Source organism: Actinia tenebrosa, unplaced genomic scaffold (assembly GCF_029948245.1).
Source record: "Actinia tenebrosa isolate PJP-AT-01 unplaced genomic scaffold, QUT_ActTen_1.0 PGA_scaffold6__47_contigs__length_16458017, whole genome shotgun sequence".
In the NCBI taxonomy this organism is placed as follows: Eukaryota; Metazoa; Cnidaria; class Anthozoa; order Actiniaria; family Actiniidae; genus Actinia; species Actinia tenebrosa.
Window position 1 is genome coordinate 10,670,438 of NW_028292583.1, and position 21,659 is coordinate 10,692,096.

General features: G+C 36.8%; 2 protein-coding genes and 1 long non-coding RNA gene across 3 annotated transcripts; 1 reads left to right on the plus strand and 2 right to left on the minus strand.

Annotated features, from left to right (window-relative positions):
* Positions 1-6,909: 6,909 nt before the first annotated feature.
* LOC148906046 (uncharacterized) lies at positions 6,910-10,516 on the minus strand. Its single transcript, XR_016121465.1, has 3 exons — positions 10,324-10,516; positions 8,768-8,897; positions 6,910-7,542 (listed from the first exon to the last, which is right to left on the minus strand). It is a non-coding gene; the product is annotated as an uncharacterized LOC148906046 (long non-coding RNA).
* Positions 10,517-11,788: 1,272 nt separating this feature from the next.
* On the minus strand, positions 11,789-14,975 carry LOC116287327 (uncharacterized). The gene is made up of 2 exons (XM_031693992.2): positions 14,611-14,975; positions 11,789-12,708 (listed from the first exon to the last, which is right to left on the minus strand). Exons 1-2 carry the CDS (start codon positions 14,682-14,684, stop codon positions 12,348-12,350), a joined length of 435 nt encoding a protein of 144 aa, XP_031549852.1. The 5' UTR covers positions 14,685-14,975; the 3' UTR covers positions 11,789-12,347.
* A 3,574-nt stretch (positions 14,976-18,549) lies between these two features.
* Positions 18,550-19,548, plus strand: LOC116287355 (protein BTG1). Its single transcript, XM_031694027.2, has one exon. The coding sequence runs from the start codon at positions 18,830-18,832 to the stop codon at positions 19,271-19,273; it is 444 nt and encodes a 147-aa protein (XP_031549887.2). The 5' UTR covers positions 18,550-18,829; the 3' UTR covers positions 19,274-19,548.
* The last annotated feature ends 2,111 nt before the right edge of the window (positions 19,549-21,659 follow it).

Genomic DNA, 21,659 nt, shown 5'->3' on the forward strand with positions numbered 1-21,659 from the left:
GGAAGTGAGGCAACTACCTTTATCTTTCCAATCTATTAGTCCGTGTGGGAAATATGAAGCGCGGCGGTAAAAATAATCAATAATTCAAATCTCTTGGGAATTGAGCATGCGGCGCATATCAAAACGTATTTCGGGCTCTTCCATGTGGGATGTGTGAAATTTTATCTTGACATTTCTAACATAAGGTGAAGTCTTGTATCGACTGCCTAGATTCTGGTTGAGTTGCACACTGCTGTCATTGCTAGCTCATAGCGGCTGTTTTAATTTTTGCAAGCCATACTTATTATTCTACATGTTGCTGCTCTTCCATTTCCCTTCTTTCCAGCCTGCATGTGTTTATTCCACAGCATGTTAAGACACACAAAATGTACATAGTCTTTTTGTTTTGGCCATCTCACCAGTGATTGACCCGGGAAGTGCAATGGGTCAGCATGGTGGTCAACAGCTAGGAGGGGTCCTACTAGGACGCCGACCGCACGCCGGGGTTGTGAGCCCCGCCCTCCTCCACACAAATAGACAAGAAAAACATAGAAACATTATTGAAGACTTTATACTTCTTTTAAATATTTATTTAAAAACCTCGATTAAAACCTTATCTTTTAGTAATCTTTGTTTCAAGTTAAATCCCTGATTTACGAGGAAGCACTTATGTTATTGCTCACTTGTCAATCATTATATAGGGTGTGTCAATCAAATGATTCCCGTCATTATGATTTATGGATGACTCCTAATAGAAGTATGATGTGGAACCACAGATTGATTCACTCATTCAATTAAGTACGATATTGACTCTGTACTTGTACTACGAGAACAAAACTCTGACCGTTGATCACACCTTGCGCATGCGCTAATCCTATTTTCAGTAACATCTAGAAATTGCTACCATAGACAAGTGCAATTGTGCCATTTATCATTTCATTGTAGGTTGAGTTTTTTATATTTGTCAATTTTCTGTTTTATTATGCATACTGATAATAAAACCCTACCTTCCATTTGGACTTGGGGTTCAAATCTAACCATCAATGGCATCCTCTCATTTCATGATGACTAGGGACTGGTTTAATAATAATAAATAATCTTTATTGAGGTTATCGCTGTCACCATAAGGTGATTTACAAGAGAGACCTCTAAAATAAATATATAACAAAAAAGAAAAATGAAGACTAAAATATAAATATATAAAAAATAACAAAAATGTAAATTTACAAATAATGACAATGTTAGAATGCAGACACTAAATGTGTGCAACACAGAAGCTAGGCATATTACCACTGAACTTTACAGTGCTCAGTAGCAATAGAGCAGAGTGTTGCACACATTCAGTGTCCGCATATCAAATAGTCAAATATTAAAAATAGATATTATATATGAGATATGAATAGGATTAATTAAAAATTATTAGTGTCGATATTAAAAACTATTTAAATTTCTTAAAGCTCTTTTAAAACTAGCTAATGATGGGCTTTGTCTAATTGATAAGTCTAATTCATTCCAGTCGTTTGAGGCAAAATTTGTCGATGTCCAGTGACCCCAGTTTCTAGTAGAAGCACTCTTACGGATATTGTTCTTAGATCTAGTGTTATAATTGTATATGTCTTTATTAAATACTAAGTTAAAACGATGTGAAAATAAATCATTTAAACATTTATAAAGAAAAGTTGCCCTATGCTCGGCCCTACGTCTTGCAAGAGTTTTCCATTTCAGTTTATTCAGGGCCTCATTAGAAGATGATCTCATAGGTAAGTCTAGAATTATTTTTGCAGCTTTGTTGTGTAAAGTTTGTTTCTAGCATTTCCATCTATGGGGAATTCCCCGGCGCATGCCCCACTCCTCGGCAGCACAAACTATAAGACGATAGGCACTTGTAGTAAGCCAGACCAAATAGCAAATTACTATAAATTAATCTTTATCATTGCAGTACAGGAATAAAGAGTTATGGAATAAGGAATTTATGCCAAGCAGAGTATACTTGGTCTTACCTTGGTTGGCAGACTTGGTTCATGGAATATGGAACTTCTGCTAAGGGAGGAAGGGAGGGGAGCTGGTGGAAACATTTTTGTGCACTAAAAAAGGGGGACTGAAAAAAATTATGTAATAGATACTTGTAACCTATTTTGTTAGACACTTGTCAATTAATTGTATTTATTGTGAGGGGAGGGGGAATCACTAAAATTTGAGTTCTCTATGAAGGGGGGACCAATAAAAATTGAGCATCACATTTCTCATTTCCACAAGCCCCCCTCCCTGTAAATAATGATCAACCCCTCCCTAAGCAACTCAACTAGTTCTCCTGTACAGCAATGATAAAGATCATATAATAATTTATAAATATTATCATAATAAATTTCTAAAATATATCAATTCCAGTTCAAATAACTACTTAATTTAAATCTAGATGAATTAATATTTAAATAAATACAAAAATTATTGAAGATATACTGACAATAACTAGTAAACTAATAAAAACAAAAGATGGACAAACTGAAGGTTTTTTTGACTATCATCAAAAATCTTTGAAACTCTTGGTTTACAAGAGGGATTTGTTTTTGGTTTAGCTCGAAACTTTTATGTTTTGCTAGGGTTTTCAATCAAAATGTAGCCAAACTTTTTAAACTAAAAACTACTTGAAACTTAATATTTAAAAAATTTAAAACTATTCCCAAGTAGAGAACTCAGAACAAAGACTTCCTCTTACAAGTCCATTTGTCATCATCATTCACTAAATGAGCTTCTTCCTGAAACAGTAAGAAACCAAGGCCTTCCTTCTCTCAGACCTAAGAGGTTAGTTTTATTTATTGGGTTTGGTTTTATCATCACGTAAAAAAGATCATCTGAATGGACTCTCTCCAATTAGCACCATATATCATTCCCGCATACCTGCAGGAGTATGGGCCAACATGGAGAAACACCAAGGAGTTGAATATTTAAGTTCCTTACTCCCAAAAGGAACATATTTTTCTACTTCCATCTGACGAATCAGTAGACGGACTTCCTTCACTAACACCACGTCCAGCATTAGTAAGAGGACACCGAGGGTCTTGTTTTCCCCAGACCCCAGGAAGGATTTTGTTTGTTGGGTTTTATCATCACGTCAAATAACGATCATCTGAATGGAATCTCTCCACTCACGTGCAATGTGCCCATATCGATTCCTACTGGAAAAGACGACAGCAACATCATGGAAAGACACCAAAGAGTTGAATATTTAAGCTCCTTACTCCCAAAAGGAACATATTTTTCCACTTCCATCTGACGAATCAGTATAGACGGATGTCCTCCACTAACACCATGTCCAGCATTAGTAAGAGGACACCGAGGGTCTTGTTTTCCCCAGACCCCAGGAAGGATTTTTGCTTGTCAGATCCCAGAGAATGGACTCTCTCCCATCAGTACCCATACATTAATTCCACATACCTCCATCCAATTGGTTTTCGTGCCCACATCTGGCCCATTGGAAATACTCTCACAGACCCTCACTTTTTATCCTCCCTTCCAGTGGTTTTGGTTGTCAGACCCCAGGGTTTTTTTTTTTTTTTTGGTTTTATCATCACGTCAAAAAAACGATCATCTGAATGGAATCTCTCCAATCAGATCCCAAATATCAATCCTGCATACCTGCAGGAGAATGGGCCAACATGGAGAAACACCAAGGAGTTGAATATTTAAGCTCCTTACTTCCAAAAGGAACATATTTTTCCACTTCCATCTCACGAATCAGTAGACGGACTTCCTTCACTAACACCACGTCCAGCATTAGTAAGAGGACACCGAGGGCCTTGTTTTCCCCAGACCCCAGGAAGGATTTTTGCTTGTCAGATCCCATGGAATGGACTCTCTCCCATCAGTACCCATACATTAATCCCACATACCTCCATCCATTGGTTTTCGTGCTCAGATCCGGCCCATTGGAAACTCTCACAGACCCTGACTTTCTATCATCCGTCCCAGTGTTTTTGGTTGTCAGACCCCAGGGTTTTTTTTTTTGGTTTTATCATCACGTCAAAAAAAACGATCATCTGAATGGATACTCTCCAATCAGAACCCAAATATCAATCCCGCATACCTGCAGGAGCATGGGCCAACATGGAGAAACACCAAGGAGTTGAATATTTAAGCTCCTTACTCCCAAAAGGAGCATTTTTTTCTACTTCCATCTGACGAATCAGTAGACGGACGTCCTCCACTAACACCACATTCAGCATTAGTAAGAGGACACCGAGGGTCTTGTTTTCCCCAGACCCCAGGAAGGATTTTATTTGTTTGGTTTTATCATCACGTCAAATAACGATCATTTGAATGGACTCTCTCCACTCACGTGCAATGTGCCCATATCGATTCCTACTGGAAAAGACGATAGCAACATCATGGAAAGACACCAAGGAGTTGAATATTTAAGTTCCTTACTCCCAAAAGGAACATATTTTTCTACTTCCATCTGACGAATCAGTAGACGGACTTCCTTCACTAACACCACGTCCAGCATTAGTAAGAGGACACCGAGGGTCTTGTTTTCCCAAGACCCCAGGAAGGATTTTGTTTGTTGGGTTTTATCATCACGTTAAATAACGATCATCTGAATGGACTCTCTCCACTCACGTGCAATGTGCCCATATCGATTCCTACTTGAAAAGACGATAGCAACATCATGGAAAGACACCAAGGAGTTGAATATTTAAGATCCTTACTCCCAAAAGGAACATATTTTTCTACTTCCATCTGACGAATCAGTAGACGGACTTCATCTACTAACACCACGTCCAGCATTAGTAAGAGGACACCCAGGGTCTTGCTTTCCCCAGACCCCAGGAAGGATTTTTGGTTGTCAGATCCCATGGAAATACTCTCACAATCCCTCACTTTCTATCATCCATCCCAGTGTATTTGGTTGTCAGACCCGAGGATTTTTTTTTCCGGTTTGATCATCACGTCAAAAAACGATCATCTGAATGGAATCTCTCCAATCAGAACCCATATATCAATCCCGCATACCTGCAGGAGCATGGGCCAACATGGAGAAACACCAAGGAGTTGAATATGTAAGCTCCTTACTCCCAAAAGGAACCTATTTTTCTACTTCCATCTTACGAATCAGTAGACAGATTTCCTCTACTAACACCACGTCCAGTATTAGTAAGAGGACACCTCCCCAAACCCCAACAGACACACAGTAGATGGACTTCCTCCACTAACACCACGTCCAGCATTAGTGAGAGGACCTCCCCAAACCCAAACAGGCACTCAGGAGATGGACTTCCTCCACTAACACCACGTCCAGCATTAGTGAGAGGACCTCCCCAGACCACAACAGGCACACATCAGTAGAAGGACTTCCTCCACTAACACCACGTCCAGCATTAGTAAGAGGACCTCCCCAAACCCCAACAGGCACACAGTAGATGGACTTCCTTTACTAACACCACGTCCAGCATTAGTAAGAGGACCTCCCCAAACCCCAACAGGCACACAGTGGATGGACTTCCTCCACTAACACCACGTCCAGCATTAGTAAGAGGACCTTCCCAGACCCCAACAGGCACACATCAGTAAAAGGACTTCCTCCACTAACACCACGTCCAGCATTAGTAAGAGGACCTTCCCAGACCCCAACAGGCACACATCAGTAAAAGGACTTCCTCCACTAACACCACGTCCAGCATTACACCTTTTGCTGTTCATTAACAGAAAATGTACATTCATTTGTGCCAATAGTTGTATCAATAACCTGTAATGTACTTTCATCAACACTACAAGTAACATCATTAGCGCGGATCAACTTTCAATAACGACAATTGAATATGCGTGTACATTCATGGGCATCAATGGACAATCAATAGCGCGTTTGTACATTCATATACGCGGATTGTATTTTCTTGTGCGCGAAATTCAACTTCAATAACACCAAATGACAAACAATAGCATTTATGGACAATCATTTACCCAAAAGTGAAAATTCATTAGTGCTATTAGCATAACCATTGACAATCTATAACGCGTTTGGACAATCATGAGGGTCAACGTTATATTCTATAGCGTGATTCGACAAACATTTGCATGATTCGAATGAACAATAAGAGAAATAAAACAATCATTAGCGATTTTTTTTAATCACTTTAAAACATATAAAAAACTCAGGTAACTGCTTCCATAATAGCGGCTGCGTCGGAGAATAGCAATTAGCTCACTTAAAGCAGCAATCAAAGACGACATCAGCCGTCCAGAGATCCAACAACATACGAACGTTCGGGCTGAGGTCACTACAGAACGCAGTTGCTAATGGAAGGGTTCCAGAGAAATGTGGCAACTATCACTATCGCTAAATGTGGTCAGTGGTTCAGTTATATGCAAACGTATTTGCCACGATGTATAAATGGCGAAGAAATTAAAGGCTAAAATAAATAAAAAATCGCTAATGATTGTTTTTTTTCTCTTATTGTTCATTCGAATCATGCAAATGTTTGTTGAACCACGCTATAGAATATAACATTGACCCTCATGATTGTCCAAACGCGTTATAGATTGTCAATGGTTATGCTAATAGCACTAATGAATTTTCACTTTTGGGTAAATGATTGTCCATAAATGCTATTGTTTGTCATTTGGTGTTATTGAAGTTGAATTTCGTGCACAAGAAAATACAATCCGCGCATATGAATGTACAAACGTGCTATTGATTGTCCATTGATGCCCATGAATGTACACGCATATTCAATTGTCTTTATTGAAAGTTGATCCGCGCTAATGATGTTACTTGTGGTGTTGATGAAAGTACATTACACGTTATTGATACAACTATTGGCACAAATGAATGTACATTTTCTGTTAATGAACAGCAAAAGGTGTAGTAAGAGGACCTTCCCAGACCTCAACAGGCACACATCAGTAGATGGACTTCCTCCACTAGCACCACGTCCAGCATTAGTAAGAGGATCTCCCTAGATCCCAACAGGCACACATCAGTAGATGGACTTCCTCCACTAACAGAAGCATAATTAAGCAGATATTCCCAAACACCAAAGAGCACACTCTCACAAACCCTCATTTCCTATCACTCCTCCATCCCAGTGTGTTTTGGTTGTCAGACCCCAGGCGCACACTATCACAAACCCCATTTCCTATCACTCCTCCATCCCAGTGTTTTGGTTGTCAGACCCCAGGCGCACACTATCACAAATTCTTCCTTCCTATCATTAGTCATCCCAGTGTTTTTTGTTAATTATTAACTTGGGTGTAAATACAAAAATTTAACTTTATAATTTAATTAATTTTTTAATTTATTGTTTATCTTTTAGATATTTAAATTTTATATTTTAAAGATTATATTTCATATGAATTATTATATTTGTTTACTATTATTTTCAAGTGTTCGGTAGACGTGTACGTGGGTGTTCCATGTTACTGTCTCAGTCTAGTACATACAATTGAAATTTAACGTGTTACCTTGTGAAAGTTTCCAATAATTTACACATGCTTGCTTGTAACTTTGCTTGTGTAGTCAGTGAATTATAGTTCTATCATCTCAGCAAATTCCACAAAGTATTGTTCCTAAAAGAAGACGAAACCTTTGAGTATAATGTTAATAACAGCTTCTTCATCTTTTTTTGTCTTGTCCTTTTTTGTTTCTTGCATTAATTATTAGTGTGTTTTTTGTATCAATATTTCATTTTGTATAGAACGGTCTGAACCCAGGTGAATGAATGTTAATCGAAGCAATATGATCATCCGGGTGGATGTAGTCCTGAGAAGGACTGTTTGATGTGACTGACGTTTCGACAACCTGAGCAGAAGTCATCTTCAGAGTCAAGTGAAGAATAAAAGTCAGATTGGTCATATTTATACTGCCACGATAACAATAGCCTAATTACATGAAGAAGCGTAATTGGCGGCATCGGTCTAATGAGTGCGGTCTAATGGATGTAGTCCTTCTCAGGACTACATCCATCTGGATGATCATATTACTTCAATTAACATTCATTACACCGAAACAGTGACTCGCAGATGACTTCCGCTCAGGTTGTCGAAACGTCAGTCACATCAAACAGTCCTTCTCAGGACTACATCCACCTGGATGATCATATTACTTCGATTAACAATATTTCATTTGTTGTAGTAGATAATTAATAATTAATAAGTATAATAATAATAATAATAATAATAATAATAATAATAATAATAGAAAGAAAAAGAAAAAATTTTAATGGCTCTGTGCATAAAGTTATTTTTTACTGCATTTCTCATTGCTCAAATGATCATGCTCAATACAATCCTCTGAAACACCCTAATACATGAATGGTAGCCAAAAATAATCTGGCACAGCCTGGTCTGTAATAACTTTATTTTATGTTTATTTTATGTTAATTTTAGCTACATGCTGCTTTGCCTTTTTTCAAAATAATATCTTCATGGGTGGGTGGGTCGAAGGATGGATGGATGAATCAATGGATGAAAAAATGATTGAATGAATGAATGGATGACACAATGAATGACAATAAATGAATTGACAAAATGGGAGAATGAAATAAAGAATGAAATAAAGAAGGAATGATAAAATAAATGAACTTGTATACATATACATTCATATTATTAAATATATTAATATATATATATATATTATTGTTTTCTCTTCATTTAGCTTGTAGAGCTGCTCAAGGGACAATATAAGTTTATCTTGTCATAAAGAAATGAAATTCTAACTCTGTGGGCTGACCAGGTTTTAATGACAAAACTAAATGTATACTACTTGAAAATATAACAAGCATTTATAAAATACCTTTTAGTTTCAAATTTGCTTTAATTATGATAGCTGAGCTTGTAATTCATGCTTTTATTATTTGTGGTTACTTTGTCAGGTCAGTGGATTAGAGTGCTATCGTATCAATCAATCCCATGATGCTTCGTTCCTAGTAGAGAAAAAATACATTCGTCACTTTTACTGTGCAAACGCTCAATCTTCGTTCTTGCCTTGGTGCCTAAACCCAAACTTATTAGGAGGATGATTTTCAATGGCAATTTTACAGCAACAGATCATGCATAGCCAAGCCCTAAAACCTGTATATGTTCAAAATTTAGTGCAACTCTCTGTGATTTTCACTAGAAAGTCACCATGTTCATAGCTGCAACAGCTTGAGTGCCATCTGTTACCATGAAATGCCATTGAGATTGCTGCTCAAGTCAAGTAACAAAATTACTAGTGTAAGCATATCTTAATGCATCTATCAGCGGCTTCCCTGTGGGATTGACCCCCAGGGCACCAACCAAGGGAGATTTTCAGAAATATCTTGCCCAAGGGTGTGGGGGAAAACATCACTTTTGTTCATGGAGTTCTAACCCAGGAGCCAGACCCTGGGGATTTGTAACTTGAGGTCAGTGGTATATACATTCTCAGTGATTCCCTGATGTTCTTTGAAAACATAGACGCAATGGCTGGTCTGTTTATTAATAAATATTCATTAAAACCTCAAGTGACATGTCTGTCTTCAACACATGGCATTTAGATAGAACCTGAAGAAAAGCTCTTATTGCTAATTCATTGAAAAAATTCATAAACAAAGGTAAAGTTAAAGGTAAAGTAAAGGCAGTAAAATGGACAAATTTATATGCTATAATTGCAAGGATTTAAAATAAAGTCTTCCCTTAGTTTTCAGTTATATCAATGGTCGGAGTCCTTATTTTTGGCCCCTGAGGGTGGGAATACATGTCAAAAATTGCTGTCCCACACCGAGGGGTATTTGTTGAGGTTTCATAGGACATTTAGACTAGTCCCCCAGGCTCCCCAGGGGTCGCACCCTGGGGGTAGCCACTGTTTGATGCATAAGGTATCAGATATCAGTAGTGGATTGAGATCATTTCCCCTCCCTCCCCATGCACTAATAAATGAAAGCCCCCTTATTAAAATTTGGTATATGCCAATCATGAGAAAACGCGTTTTCCCGTTGCATCTTTTCAATTCCTACATAGTTATACCCTCTAGGAAGCCCTAGTTCACGCATTTCTGAGTCTATACTAGTTTACTAGTAACCTATCTTTCGACCTTCAAGCGAGGCGGGTTTCCTGCTCATAAAAAAGCCCTTATTTATGCGGTAAAAAAGCCTTCAGCTTTGGAACTGAATTGTTTTACAGAAAATAATAGTTGATTAAGGCTTACATACTCACTAAAAAATTCAAATATAAACATAAAGTGCAGACTAAGTCAGAGTCTTTCTGAGAAGACGGAAAAATAGGCGGCCATATTGAATGCAACGTGGTTGGCACTGAGGTTTCAAACTCCAAAAATGTAAAGTATTACGCATATTATTCGTGATTCAAAAATAAAACACGCATACATACCTTCTAGTTTTAAGGGTGCTTTCATATTAAGCTCGTAATTCATCCCTGGAATCATTATTTTTGCTTTCTTTGCTTCAAACCCCCAACTTATGCTCACTTCACCAAACTGCTCTGAGGTGAGGTTTGCATAACCTCGCATGCTGATCCGCAAGACTTTGATTGCACGTTGGAATGTTTAGTTATGCGGGTACTGTATTGTATGTATGTCCGATGTACATGTGTGGGTTATTGTATGTAAATATTCATTATCACTCTAATATTGTCTATTGTTTTAGAGTGGGTAAAATTCAAGACTAGGAGTATCCGTTGGGCCGATCTAATCGGCCCGCGGCAAGAATAGGGTTAAATGTATAAACATTTGATATCTTGGAAAAACCATCACATAGGATCAGAGCTTAAGACTTTTCTAACATGAAAAAACGCGTAAAATCCTTTGGTACTTTGGAAAAAACATCAGGACGGATGATGAACCAAAGGCTTTTTCAACCAAAACACACTTTGATGCTATTTTTAGAATGATTTTTGTTTTTCTGCACACATGCGCAGTGCGCGCAGTTTAGAGCAGTTTGATCGCAAGAGCTACTTTGCAAAAACAACGTTTTTACCGCAAATGTAAATTTGCTCGCTTTTACCCAGAGGTACAATACACGTACACAAATCAGAATACAAGAAAGCAACATATTACTAGTTTTTCCACTGATTGCATGGGATACTCCTAAATCAGGTGAAGGGATACTCCTAAATCAGGTTAAGGGATACTCCTAAATCAGGTGAATGGATACTCCTAAATCAGGTTAAGGGATACTCCTAAATCAGGTAAGGGATACTCTTAAATCATAAGGGATGCTCCTATTTATACCAGCTTTTTCTTATTCTTTCTTTTGTCTCATATTTCGAATTCACTGGGTAAAGATTTTGCTACGCCATGGTGCAGAACCGGTTTAGAGTAAATTACATGATATAAAATCTCGGCCAATAACCCTTACACTGTCTTTAAATTCAAATAAAGACCGACCTATATGTATGGATTTAGTCTTCACAAAAGACCGTATGATAATCAGTTTTCAAATGAGAAAGTTTGAAGAAATATATTGGCCCCTTATCCATGTGGGATCATCACAAAGCAAGTTAGTATGCGCAACTCTCAGATACGCAATTCATGTCTAATTTAAACTGAATGACATTCAAAGGTCACCGTGTGTGGTTTCCGTCAATTTGAAATACAATGACTGTAAAACGTTGTATGATTAATGGGCAGATGCCAAACCACGAGAAGTTGTAACTCGTCACAGGAACATGCAATTAAGGTACTAAGGTCAGGGTCAGGGAAGTAGAATGACCCCTGACGAAAAGCCAGCGCACGGCAGACCAGACACGTCACGTTGAAAAATGGTACAACAGTTGAAGTCAACATTGATAGCATGGACAACCAACAATCACCATCACCATCTACTTTTTTGACGTTTTTATTTCAGTATAAGCAATTGAAATAATTTTTAAAGCTATGTTTTCTGATTGAGATTGTGTTCACTAAGGTACACGTAATGCTTGATCATTAACAACGTTGATGGTATCAATTGATTGCCACAGCACGTTATGTCCACAAATAATTTTTTTGACGGTCATACAAAGCGCGCTTTTATACAGTTATTGATCTATATTGAGTCAAGAAAGGAAAATCCTTTGATCCATATCAGAAAAATGAATTTTAGTGCCATCAGTTTTATTTCGAGACTACATCACCACCCACCCCTCCCCTCCAGAACTACCCTTCTCTGCGAATCACGATGAGATATTAGACAAACAGACAGACAGCAAAGTACGATTGTTATAAACAATTTGATTCCAATCAAATATTTGACATCCTCCATATTACTCATTGGTTCATCAGAGGTGCCACGATTCCCGCCAGCACACGCTGCGCAACCAATGATCGAAATTCAAATTGACTTTGATCTATTCTTTAAACTAAGACCAGTCATCTTTAGTCATGTTCTTTTGGGACACAGGAAGCCCAACACGTATTAAATCACAATCCTTTCATTCCACGCTTTAGCGACGTACTGCTCCCGAAACTGAACAATGACGTCATCAACCACGCCCCCAAAACTTAGGACACCAAGTATGATCTGGGACTGCAGAGATAAAGAGCCTCGATTGAAAGAATGCCAAGCCTGGATTCCTTCATCCCCAAGTGCTTCGAGACGGGTTTTCATCTCCTGAAGAAGGTCATATCGGATTTCGTCGAATTTCGCGCACGAGAGAAAAAAATGGTCGATTGTTTCGTCTTCTTCGCTTTTGCAGTACCAGCACTTGGGCGTCCCCTCGCTACCTCGTACGCGATCTGCCTTAGGTCTGGGCTGAATAGACTGGCAATATGATTCACTAGAAATAATATAAAGAAATTAGATGCAAAATGAATAAATGAAAACATCAAAAGGGGACAAATTTGTTCTAAAAAAAACAAAAATTACATTGTTTAAAGGAATTAGACTTGAAAAGTAATTATAAACTATTTTCTGAAATTCAAAAATATATTTTAGCCACTAATCGTTTTCAATCCGACTTTGATGTTACATAGTTTTTTTCCTACGGTTATCTCATTATGAGACTGTTGTACTATTTTAGTTTGTATTTATTGTGTATTTATTGTACTTATTTCCTACTGTCCGCTGTTGCTATTTATTATTTATATTGTAAAATAGACGTAAGCCCCCTTGTTAAGTCTCGTTGCTTTTGGGGCAAATGTTACGATAAATATGTTTAAATATTCTTTTGAAAAATTAAAAAAAGGGGGAATAAAAATGAAATTACAAATGAAAAACTAAAATGGAAGAGAACGAAAAAGTTAATGAAAAAGGAAAGGCGTACCAAACGATTCAAAATAGTAAGAATGAAAAATCAATGGAAATAAGAAAAAGAATGTAAAAAAACTAAAAGAGGTTATTTCACTTCAACTAGCATTTAATTTTTAGTTTTCCCCACAAGGAGGTAAAATAACTACTTGAAAAACTTTGTCAACATATAACACCACTTAATATCATCAAGGTCCGTACAGGTTCTACAAGTCAATATACTTATCCCTTCTAATGATCAATATGGTAATTTTAGCAACCTGCTAGGAACAATATATAAATGAGATACAATGTTTTCCTGCCATTCTGAGTATACTTTTAAAAGCGATTAAAATATCTTGCATTAAGAAATGTCACTGTCGTGCGGCTTTCCAGTCTCATACCAAGAGAATTACGAAAACATCTCATTCTATTTTAATAAAGAATGTCACATATAGAATGACTAATGATGAATTTCACGACAAAAATATAATTACGCTGCAAAACAAAACAGAAATATTTTCTATTTTTTTAATTATTTTTTATAAACGGATTTTCAATTGGCTTTCAAAATAAATCAACACAAAATCTAATCTAGATGCAGTTTTCTTAATCAATAGTTATTGATTCTTCAGTAGCTTTACTTGCATTGCAATTCATTCTACCCTCTCAACTGATGGAGTGACTATTTACTAGAAGAGGAAAAACACAATTCAAAAAGATAAATTTAAACTTTGTGTGGTCAATCACGCCTGTCACCCTGCGATACAGCGTGAACATGTTGGTCAGATGAACGGACCTGCTTTCGTTCTGGTGGTTTTTTGTCTAAATTCAAAGACAAAAATAATCCCTAAAAACCCTTTAGATGAGATGTTTTTCAATATCTTCAACATTATTTAAAACCCAATAGAAACTTGAAGAAAGGATAAAATATAATGAGAATGATGACTTTTCTTTTTAATGATGTTAAATTACTGTTTTAAGTTTAGTTAAACATGCGAAAAACAGCTGGTTAATTAACAGATTTTCATCGTCGCCAAAGGAAAGAAAACATTCAAAAATTCTCAATTAGTAATTCAAAAAATTTTTTTACTATAAGCTCTATATAAAACGAGATAAATCTTCCGCCAGTTTTTTAAAGGGTTATTCTTCAACGCTAAGACGTTTTTTCGTCAACAGTTTTGACAAATGCTTTTCAATTGTAAAAACGTTTGAACAATAGATAGTGAAGCTTACACACACGTGTTGGGACAAAAGTGCAAGTACAAATAAATTCTATAAATATATATATATATATAGCTAGGGCAGAATGAAACAATTAAATCCAAAGAATAAAGATCAACTCATCAGGGAGATAGTTAAATTCTACGTTGAAGATGAAAATAATAAAGTAGAAAAAGAAAGAAAGTCAAAGTAATGAAAGATAAGTTAAGTGATGGAAGTGAGGACATACCATAGTTCGTCGGCTCCGTACTGCGTGTAGTCGGACTGGATTGAAATCAAGCCTTGTATACGATCAATCTTCATATCTATACACCCGATTGGATTTGTTCGTATTACAAAGAGGTTTTTAGCACTGTTCTTCGCTATGTTCGCTCTTCCTTGAGATGTACGCTACTGAACATGACGCTTTGATTCATCCAAACAAGCAAGTATCCAAGATAGATGCCGTTTGGTTTGACTCCTCAAGCGTTACTTGAATTTTGTTCAGATGGCTGGGTTCTGGGTTCATTATGTGTGTCAAGATATTTCTCTCATGCATGAGCTCTTGACGAGGGTTGAAGAATTTTTTGAATATTTGAAAGAAATTGAGATGATTATTATATATAGAAGTTCTTCTCTATAGAAGTTTCATTGGATCTAAATTTATATTATCAGTACGTTTTCATTTCCCTCCCTCCTTTCCTTCCTTCCTTCTTCCTTCCTCCTTCCCTTTCATCTTTCTCTCTCTCTCTCTCTCTCTCTTATTAGTCTCTGTATCTATAATTTTCTTTCAAATGGGTTTATAAATTTGCTGTAATATCTTAAAATGGGCGTAAAAGGTTTTTAGTAATGTCTAAGTATTCTTCAGTAAAACAGCCTACAAGTTTTGGTTGGCTAGGTTTTCGCCTAATTCGATGCCCCGTGATCGTCACGGAGTCACACGTTACAACCCGACCATGACAATCTTCAAAACAGCTTCCAATCTTACTTACAACATTCTTAATCTATCACGTTTAATTTCGTTTTTCCATTTTCAAGGGTCTAAAACCTAATAACTCTTAATTATTTCCATCAATCATTTTAAGCCACAAAACTTAAAGCCATCTTGTGTAATTTAATTTTCAAGTACGTCAACGTGAATATTTATATCCAAGCCTAATTGGAAACTTTGCTTGTGTTATTGATTATTGACTACTTGTGATGAGGTATAAATATACCCCCTAGAGTGTGGGATTAACCAACCTACCAATAGAACAGCAGTTCGCCCATATACGACACACTCTTGCTCACATTCCCATTGGCAAAATTGGGCATCGGATCAGTATTGTTCTGTCATTAAGCGGTAGGTCATTATCGACACGAAAGCCCTGCTATACGCCCTTCGTAGTTTTAAAAGCTGGCGATTGTCATGCAAGAATAATAGGAGCTTCAACTAGTTTGTAAGACACGGTTCTGTGTGAAGAATCTTTGAAGGGATAAAAATTATATCTGTAGCTAGTAAGTCCAAAAGCATGGTAAGGTGCATGGACAACTTTGCGGCCAGAAGTTCAACTGCATTAATTGAATTCTTTTGGGCCTCAAGCGAAATATATATATATATATAACATTTTTCTCGATATTCTTCCCTTGTGTGTTTTGCACTGGCGATAAAGAGTGCATGGCGATCTGTTATTTTTGCCTTGGTACAAGTTTAGGTCCCGTTCTTCGACTTTCCCTTCAATGATAAAAAAATTTTCGTTCAATGCTCGTTCATTCGTTTTTTTCTTTCTTTTTTTCGTTCATTCTTTTCTGTCTTTCGTTCTTTGTTTCCTCTTCTTCCCTCCTTTCTTTCTTTCTTTTTTCTTACTTACGTTCACTTTTTGTTTCTTTCTTTCATTCGTTCGTTCTTTCCTTCTCTCTCTCTTTCCTTCTTTCTATCTTTATTCCCTTCCTTCCTTCCTTTCTTCAGTATTTCTTCCTTTCTTCCCCTTCGTCTTTCTTTTCTTTTCATTCTCATTAAAACAAAAGTTTTCAATATGTCATGCTAAACCCTTTTCCTTTGTCTAAAATTAATCCTAATATTAAATAAGCCTTTAGGCTTTGTTTACTCCAGATTGCAGTTTTTAGGTCACCAGCAAGACAAATAAGTTAACATAGCTCTATGAATTGTTTATAATCATTGAATTTTGAAGATTACCGTAATTGAACAACTTAGATATTTGCCATTTGTTCTAAACTCAAACTTGCGATTAAGTTAAATCCAAGGCTTTTTTCCCAGATGCAAAACGGATTTCCTGACGGAACGGTATCTGAAGTAAAATCATACTGTTTGACAAATCTTCTTAAGCGAATGAATAAAGAAATGGATAGATGAACGGAATGGGTAAAAGCTTTCATGTCTTGTTTGATTAGCTGTTGATATCGGCTTGCCTATATTCATATCACGTACCGGAGAGAGTGCTTTTCAAGGCGATTCAAACGAGTGGCGCGTCTTCAGGATTATTATAGGATTATCTTCTCTTAGTTTCAAAATTATCTCGACTTTACAGTTTTAGCGTTAAAAATTTTCTCCTTTCTTGCTCCTTAGATGTTCCACTCGCTCGTAGATACATCATTTTCAGTTAATCTATATTAATTTTGTTCTTATGAAAGCAAGGATTTATCTTGGACACTCAGGATATAAAACGCATCATTGGGAATTGAAACTAAGAAAAAGGACTAAACAAAAGAAAGTATGGCGAAAGTTAGAACAAGAAATATAATTAATAATATAATATCCATTAATGGGGCAAGAGTTTAAACCGTTATAACGAAAAAACGAACAACTTTCCCTTTGTTTAGTAGTGATATCCAGAATGTATCCGGCTTTGGTAGACCTTGATAGGGAGTAACAAAACGAACTAAGCCATATACTTCTAATTCAACAAATGGCACACAATGAAGGCACCTTTTTAAACTCCCACCAACAACAACAATACACAAAACAAAAAGTAGTCAAGCTTAAAAAGTGCTAATGGGTACTGTATTCATAACATTTCCTTTTCGAACAACAAATTGAAGCATTAAATAATTACTTAAAATACGAAGAAGAAGGGAACTCAAAAATGAGAAACATGTTGATATATTTATATATTTTCATTTGATATGGCAAATATTTCCCTTTGAGAAAACGGTACAAATGTCAAAAATCTAAAATTGTAATTAAGAAATGCCAAATCTAATTATCATTAGGGCCTACAAAGGACACAGAAACGGAAATAAAAGGTTAGCTCGTAAAAGCAAAGCACAAAGGTACAAAGAAGCTTTAAAAATTTATAAAAATAATGACTCCCAAAACATGCTTGTATTTTTCTCTTCGGTCTGGCTATTTCCCCCCAGGTTTTACCATATTATTCACACTGGTTAAGGCGCGGGAATCTTCAGATTTTGTTTTGACTAAGATGACTTGATAAAGATCCCAATTTTCTTTCGTTACGGTTCACAAATTTGAGGTTAAATACACCAAAAAATGTTTTACACTTAACAATGCAATTTTGTGAATATTCTAAATTTGTTTTAGATGGGAAATAACGAGTGGTCAAAAATCGCAAAATCGGATAGAAAACTGGGAAGCCAAAAAAAATTTTAAGAAAATCATAAAGTTAAAAATGATTCAATAATGGCGTGGAACGTTTTTACGGTGATTACACATTAAAGAAAATATAAAAGGGCGTCTTTTGCTTCCTCAACGCTTCAATTAACAAACTCTACATTATCCTAAAAAAATATGCTCGCGACCAGTTAAAAAACAGTCCAAAGTGATATTGAATAAAGCTGGCTTTCTTTAAAGCATTTTATGATTATTAGGAATATTCCTTTGTTCTCTCTTAGCAACTTTAATTCAAGTCATGCATGGCAGAACAATAGACTCTTATAAAACCATCACGTTTTCGCCTAAATATTCGAGATTCAACCACCGAGATCGAAAATCTTCAATTCCTATAAACCTAGTAAGTAAAGTTAGATTTGTAAGGTTTGAAACCAAAACAGATGCCAACGAAAAGGACAAACTTCTATTGATGTTCTTTGGAGGTTAAAGGAAACAATGAAGGTATTAATGATAAGACAGTGGCTTCCACGCGTAGCAACGGGCTGATGATTAGAATATCTCGGCTGTGATTGGCTGGCGTTCGCGTGACGTCATCGGGGGTTTTTACTAGACGCAAGCAGAAATAATTTCCGCGCAAAGGAAAATCATATGAAAAACAATTCAAGGAGCGTGACTCGAGTCACAGAAAAGCGATTTTTTTCGTTCTAATCGCAAAACTAAAGATCTTTGCGAAGAATAGAGAAGAGTTGAAAGGATATTTGGAAGATCGAAGGCAGTTGAATTGAAAGAAGGACGCAAATTGACCGAATTTTGGACGCATTTCTATCGCTTCAAAACAAAACAAGACGACCGCGTATAAGGAAAGTGAAGCAACTCGAACATTTCTTAACACGTACTAAAGATGAAGAAAGAAGTGAATACAGCGTGTAGATTCCTTTTCCTAATGCTAAGACGAACCAGTCAAATTAGTGAACCTCGACTGGAGAAATTTCGATCGACAATGGAAGAGCTTTTATGCGAAAGGTACAAGACGCACTGGCATCCGAATAACCCTTTGTTGGGAAGTGGATTTCGATGTATCCGCATAAACCATAGTATGGACCCCATCATTGTCGCTGCTGCTCGTTTGGTGGGAGTCTCGCACGCCGAACTTAAAGCTTTCCCCGAAGAATTAACCGTTTGGATCGACCCCAACGATGTGTGCTTTAGAATAGGTGAAAATGGCTCCATCTGCGACGTGAACGAAGATGTCCTTCGAGACATGACGGGCCGAAAGGAAAGAACCCCACGAAATCAAGAGGCTAAACAACATACGAAAGAAGGAAAGTATGCTTCACTCAAATAGGGACATTATGCCAGTTCAAACCTGTGTTCAGTGCTAGATAATCGAGAAATATTAGCCTACTAAGATTAATATGTACAGATTCAATGTAAAGTTTGAAAATAAGTCGAAATTGTTTGTAAAAAAAGCCCTACTGGTTGCAGTTGCTGCAATCTGTGGAGTTTGTAACATAAGGTTGTATTTTTAAATGTATAAAAAGAGAGAATTTCTAAGAATCTGTACAGCCTTTTCGTCAGATTTCAATAAATTGGAAAAAAAATTGGTTTTAACAAGGAAAATATCGTGGGTTTCATTTCTTGTGTACGCTTCGAAATTTTTTAAGGAAAGCCATTAAGATGTAAGCATTGAAGTGTTTCTTGTTGTTGTTTTTTTAAAGTGATTCTCTGTTTCATTACTTAGTTTTTCTCAAGAATACTGTTTTAAAGTGTGGCTTATATTTCGATCGTGAGGAATCCTTCTGTTATTTGTGTTTGCCGAGCGAAAGTTCTTGAATAATTCATTATCAAAGGCTTGCAAATATCACCCGATATAGGAACATGTGTCGATCATTTCGTACAAAGAGATTTAAATTTATAAGAAATCATTTACTTTCATGATTTTTTTAGTATCTTTTGTTCAGGTCTTATAACAAAGGCTTTGTTCATAAAATGAAATATATACATCGGATGTTCTTTACGGTAATATTATCAGAAAAAAGTCATTACGTACTGAAGTGGATGAAATCTGCTCCGGTTTAAAAAAAATCAACTCGAATGCGGATAAATAATTATGAACTTTTTTGGAGTTTGGCCATTTATTTATGCTTTATACTTTTTTATTTTCTTTTTGCTCAAAGTATTGTCTGAAATATTGGATTACTTTCGAAAGCTGTTATTTGAAACTTTGCCCTTGCAATGGGGATTTCTATGCGTGACTCATCCTTTGTAAGATTTTTTTTTATTCCATCTGATCAAGTTTTCTTGTCTGGCAATCGGACTATTGGTTTAGCCAGACATTTTAGACAAGGTGAGAATTATTTTAATGTGAAACATGAAACACGTCCCATCCGTTGCTGACAAAAAACAAACATAAGACATTTGTGAAGAGGTCAGATCCATGATTTTGACTCTAAAGAACAAAATCTGAAATCTACTGAATTTGCAGGGTCTGCCAATCAATTTAAAAGCATGGGTGGTGTAGCAACGAGAGTGCTTGCCTCTCGCCAATGTGATCTGAGTTCAAGTCCTGCTTGCCTCAGTGATGTAACCCCTAATCTTCTAATGCTGCCTTGCAGTCCTTTTATGATATACAAGTATAATTGAGGAATCATCTGTAAAAGTTTGTTCAAGAAATTGATGAGTTCCAAGACTCAACATGACCAATAAGTAAAGAATCAAACACTACGGCAAGGGCATTCTTAAAAATAAAAGCCGAGGCCTTCATTTTTAAGAACGCCCTCACTCGTGTGTTTGAACAGGTTAAATAATCAGCCCCGACATGATGCCATTGTTGATAATTGGAGGGCTGTCAACTCTGCCGGATAAACCAGGAGTCTCCAGATTTTGTACCGTATCTCCCGGTCTCCAGATCAGAGCCTCAAATCTCCCAGATAATCCCCAAAGCTGACCATTTCTTGTGAGACTCAACTTTCACAACCATAAAATTCCGATTATTTTGTGTTGTTTGTGTTATTTTAAATCGCTAACAAAATCAAAATGTTCCTCATAAACTGTTCTTGCAAGCAGGCCATTGTAATATAAGTGATAATCTGATTGGTCAGAAATAAACCAATCACATCAAATGTTACAAAGCGAAAGATGTCTTCACGCGCTTTTTGACGTGCTGTGACGTCATGTCCCTTCCTTATCAATTCTCCAGATTTGAATATCTTGGGGGTTGACAGCCCTGTAATTGCACAGATCCATGATTTAGGAACAATGGATTTGGATTTCATATTGATTGGATATGAATGTCCCTGGGACAGGTCTATATTTTAAAAATGTAGACCTGTACCGAGACATTATTGAGGAAAACCACCGCATTACACAATGGGATTGGGGTGTGGCTGGTTATTAATGTTGACTACAGTTGAAGGAACAGAAAACGTGTGTGGTGTGTGCAGTTATATCACGCACGTGCGGATTACTAGCTAAACACGAAAAAGCTATGGTTTTCGATACTTTTTAAGTGTTGTAAACAACGTTATCCACTGAAGATGTCACAATTATTGTGCACCATGGGATTGAAATGAGAACAAGCCAAGCCAAGAACACATGCTTAGGCTGGGTTCATAATGTATGGCAGAGGGGGGGGCAGTTGAAATTTCTGATAAAAATTTGTCCATCCCCCCTTTTTCCTACCTAAATTTTCCCAGTCCCCTCTCAATTTCACCTGCCCCCCCCCCCCCCCC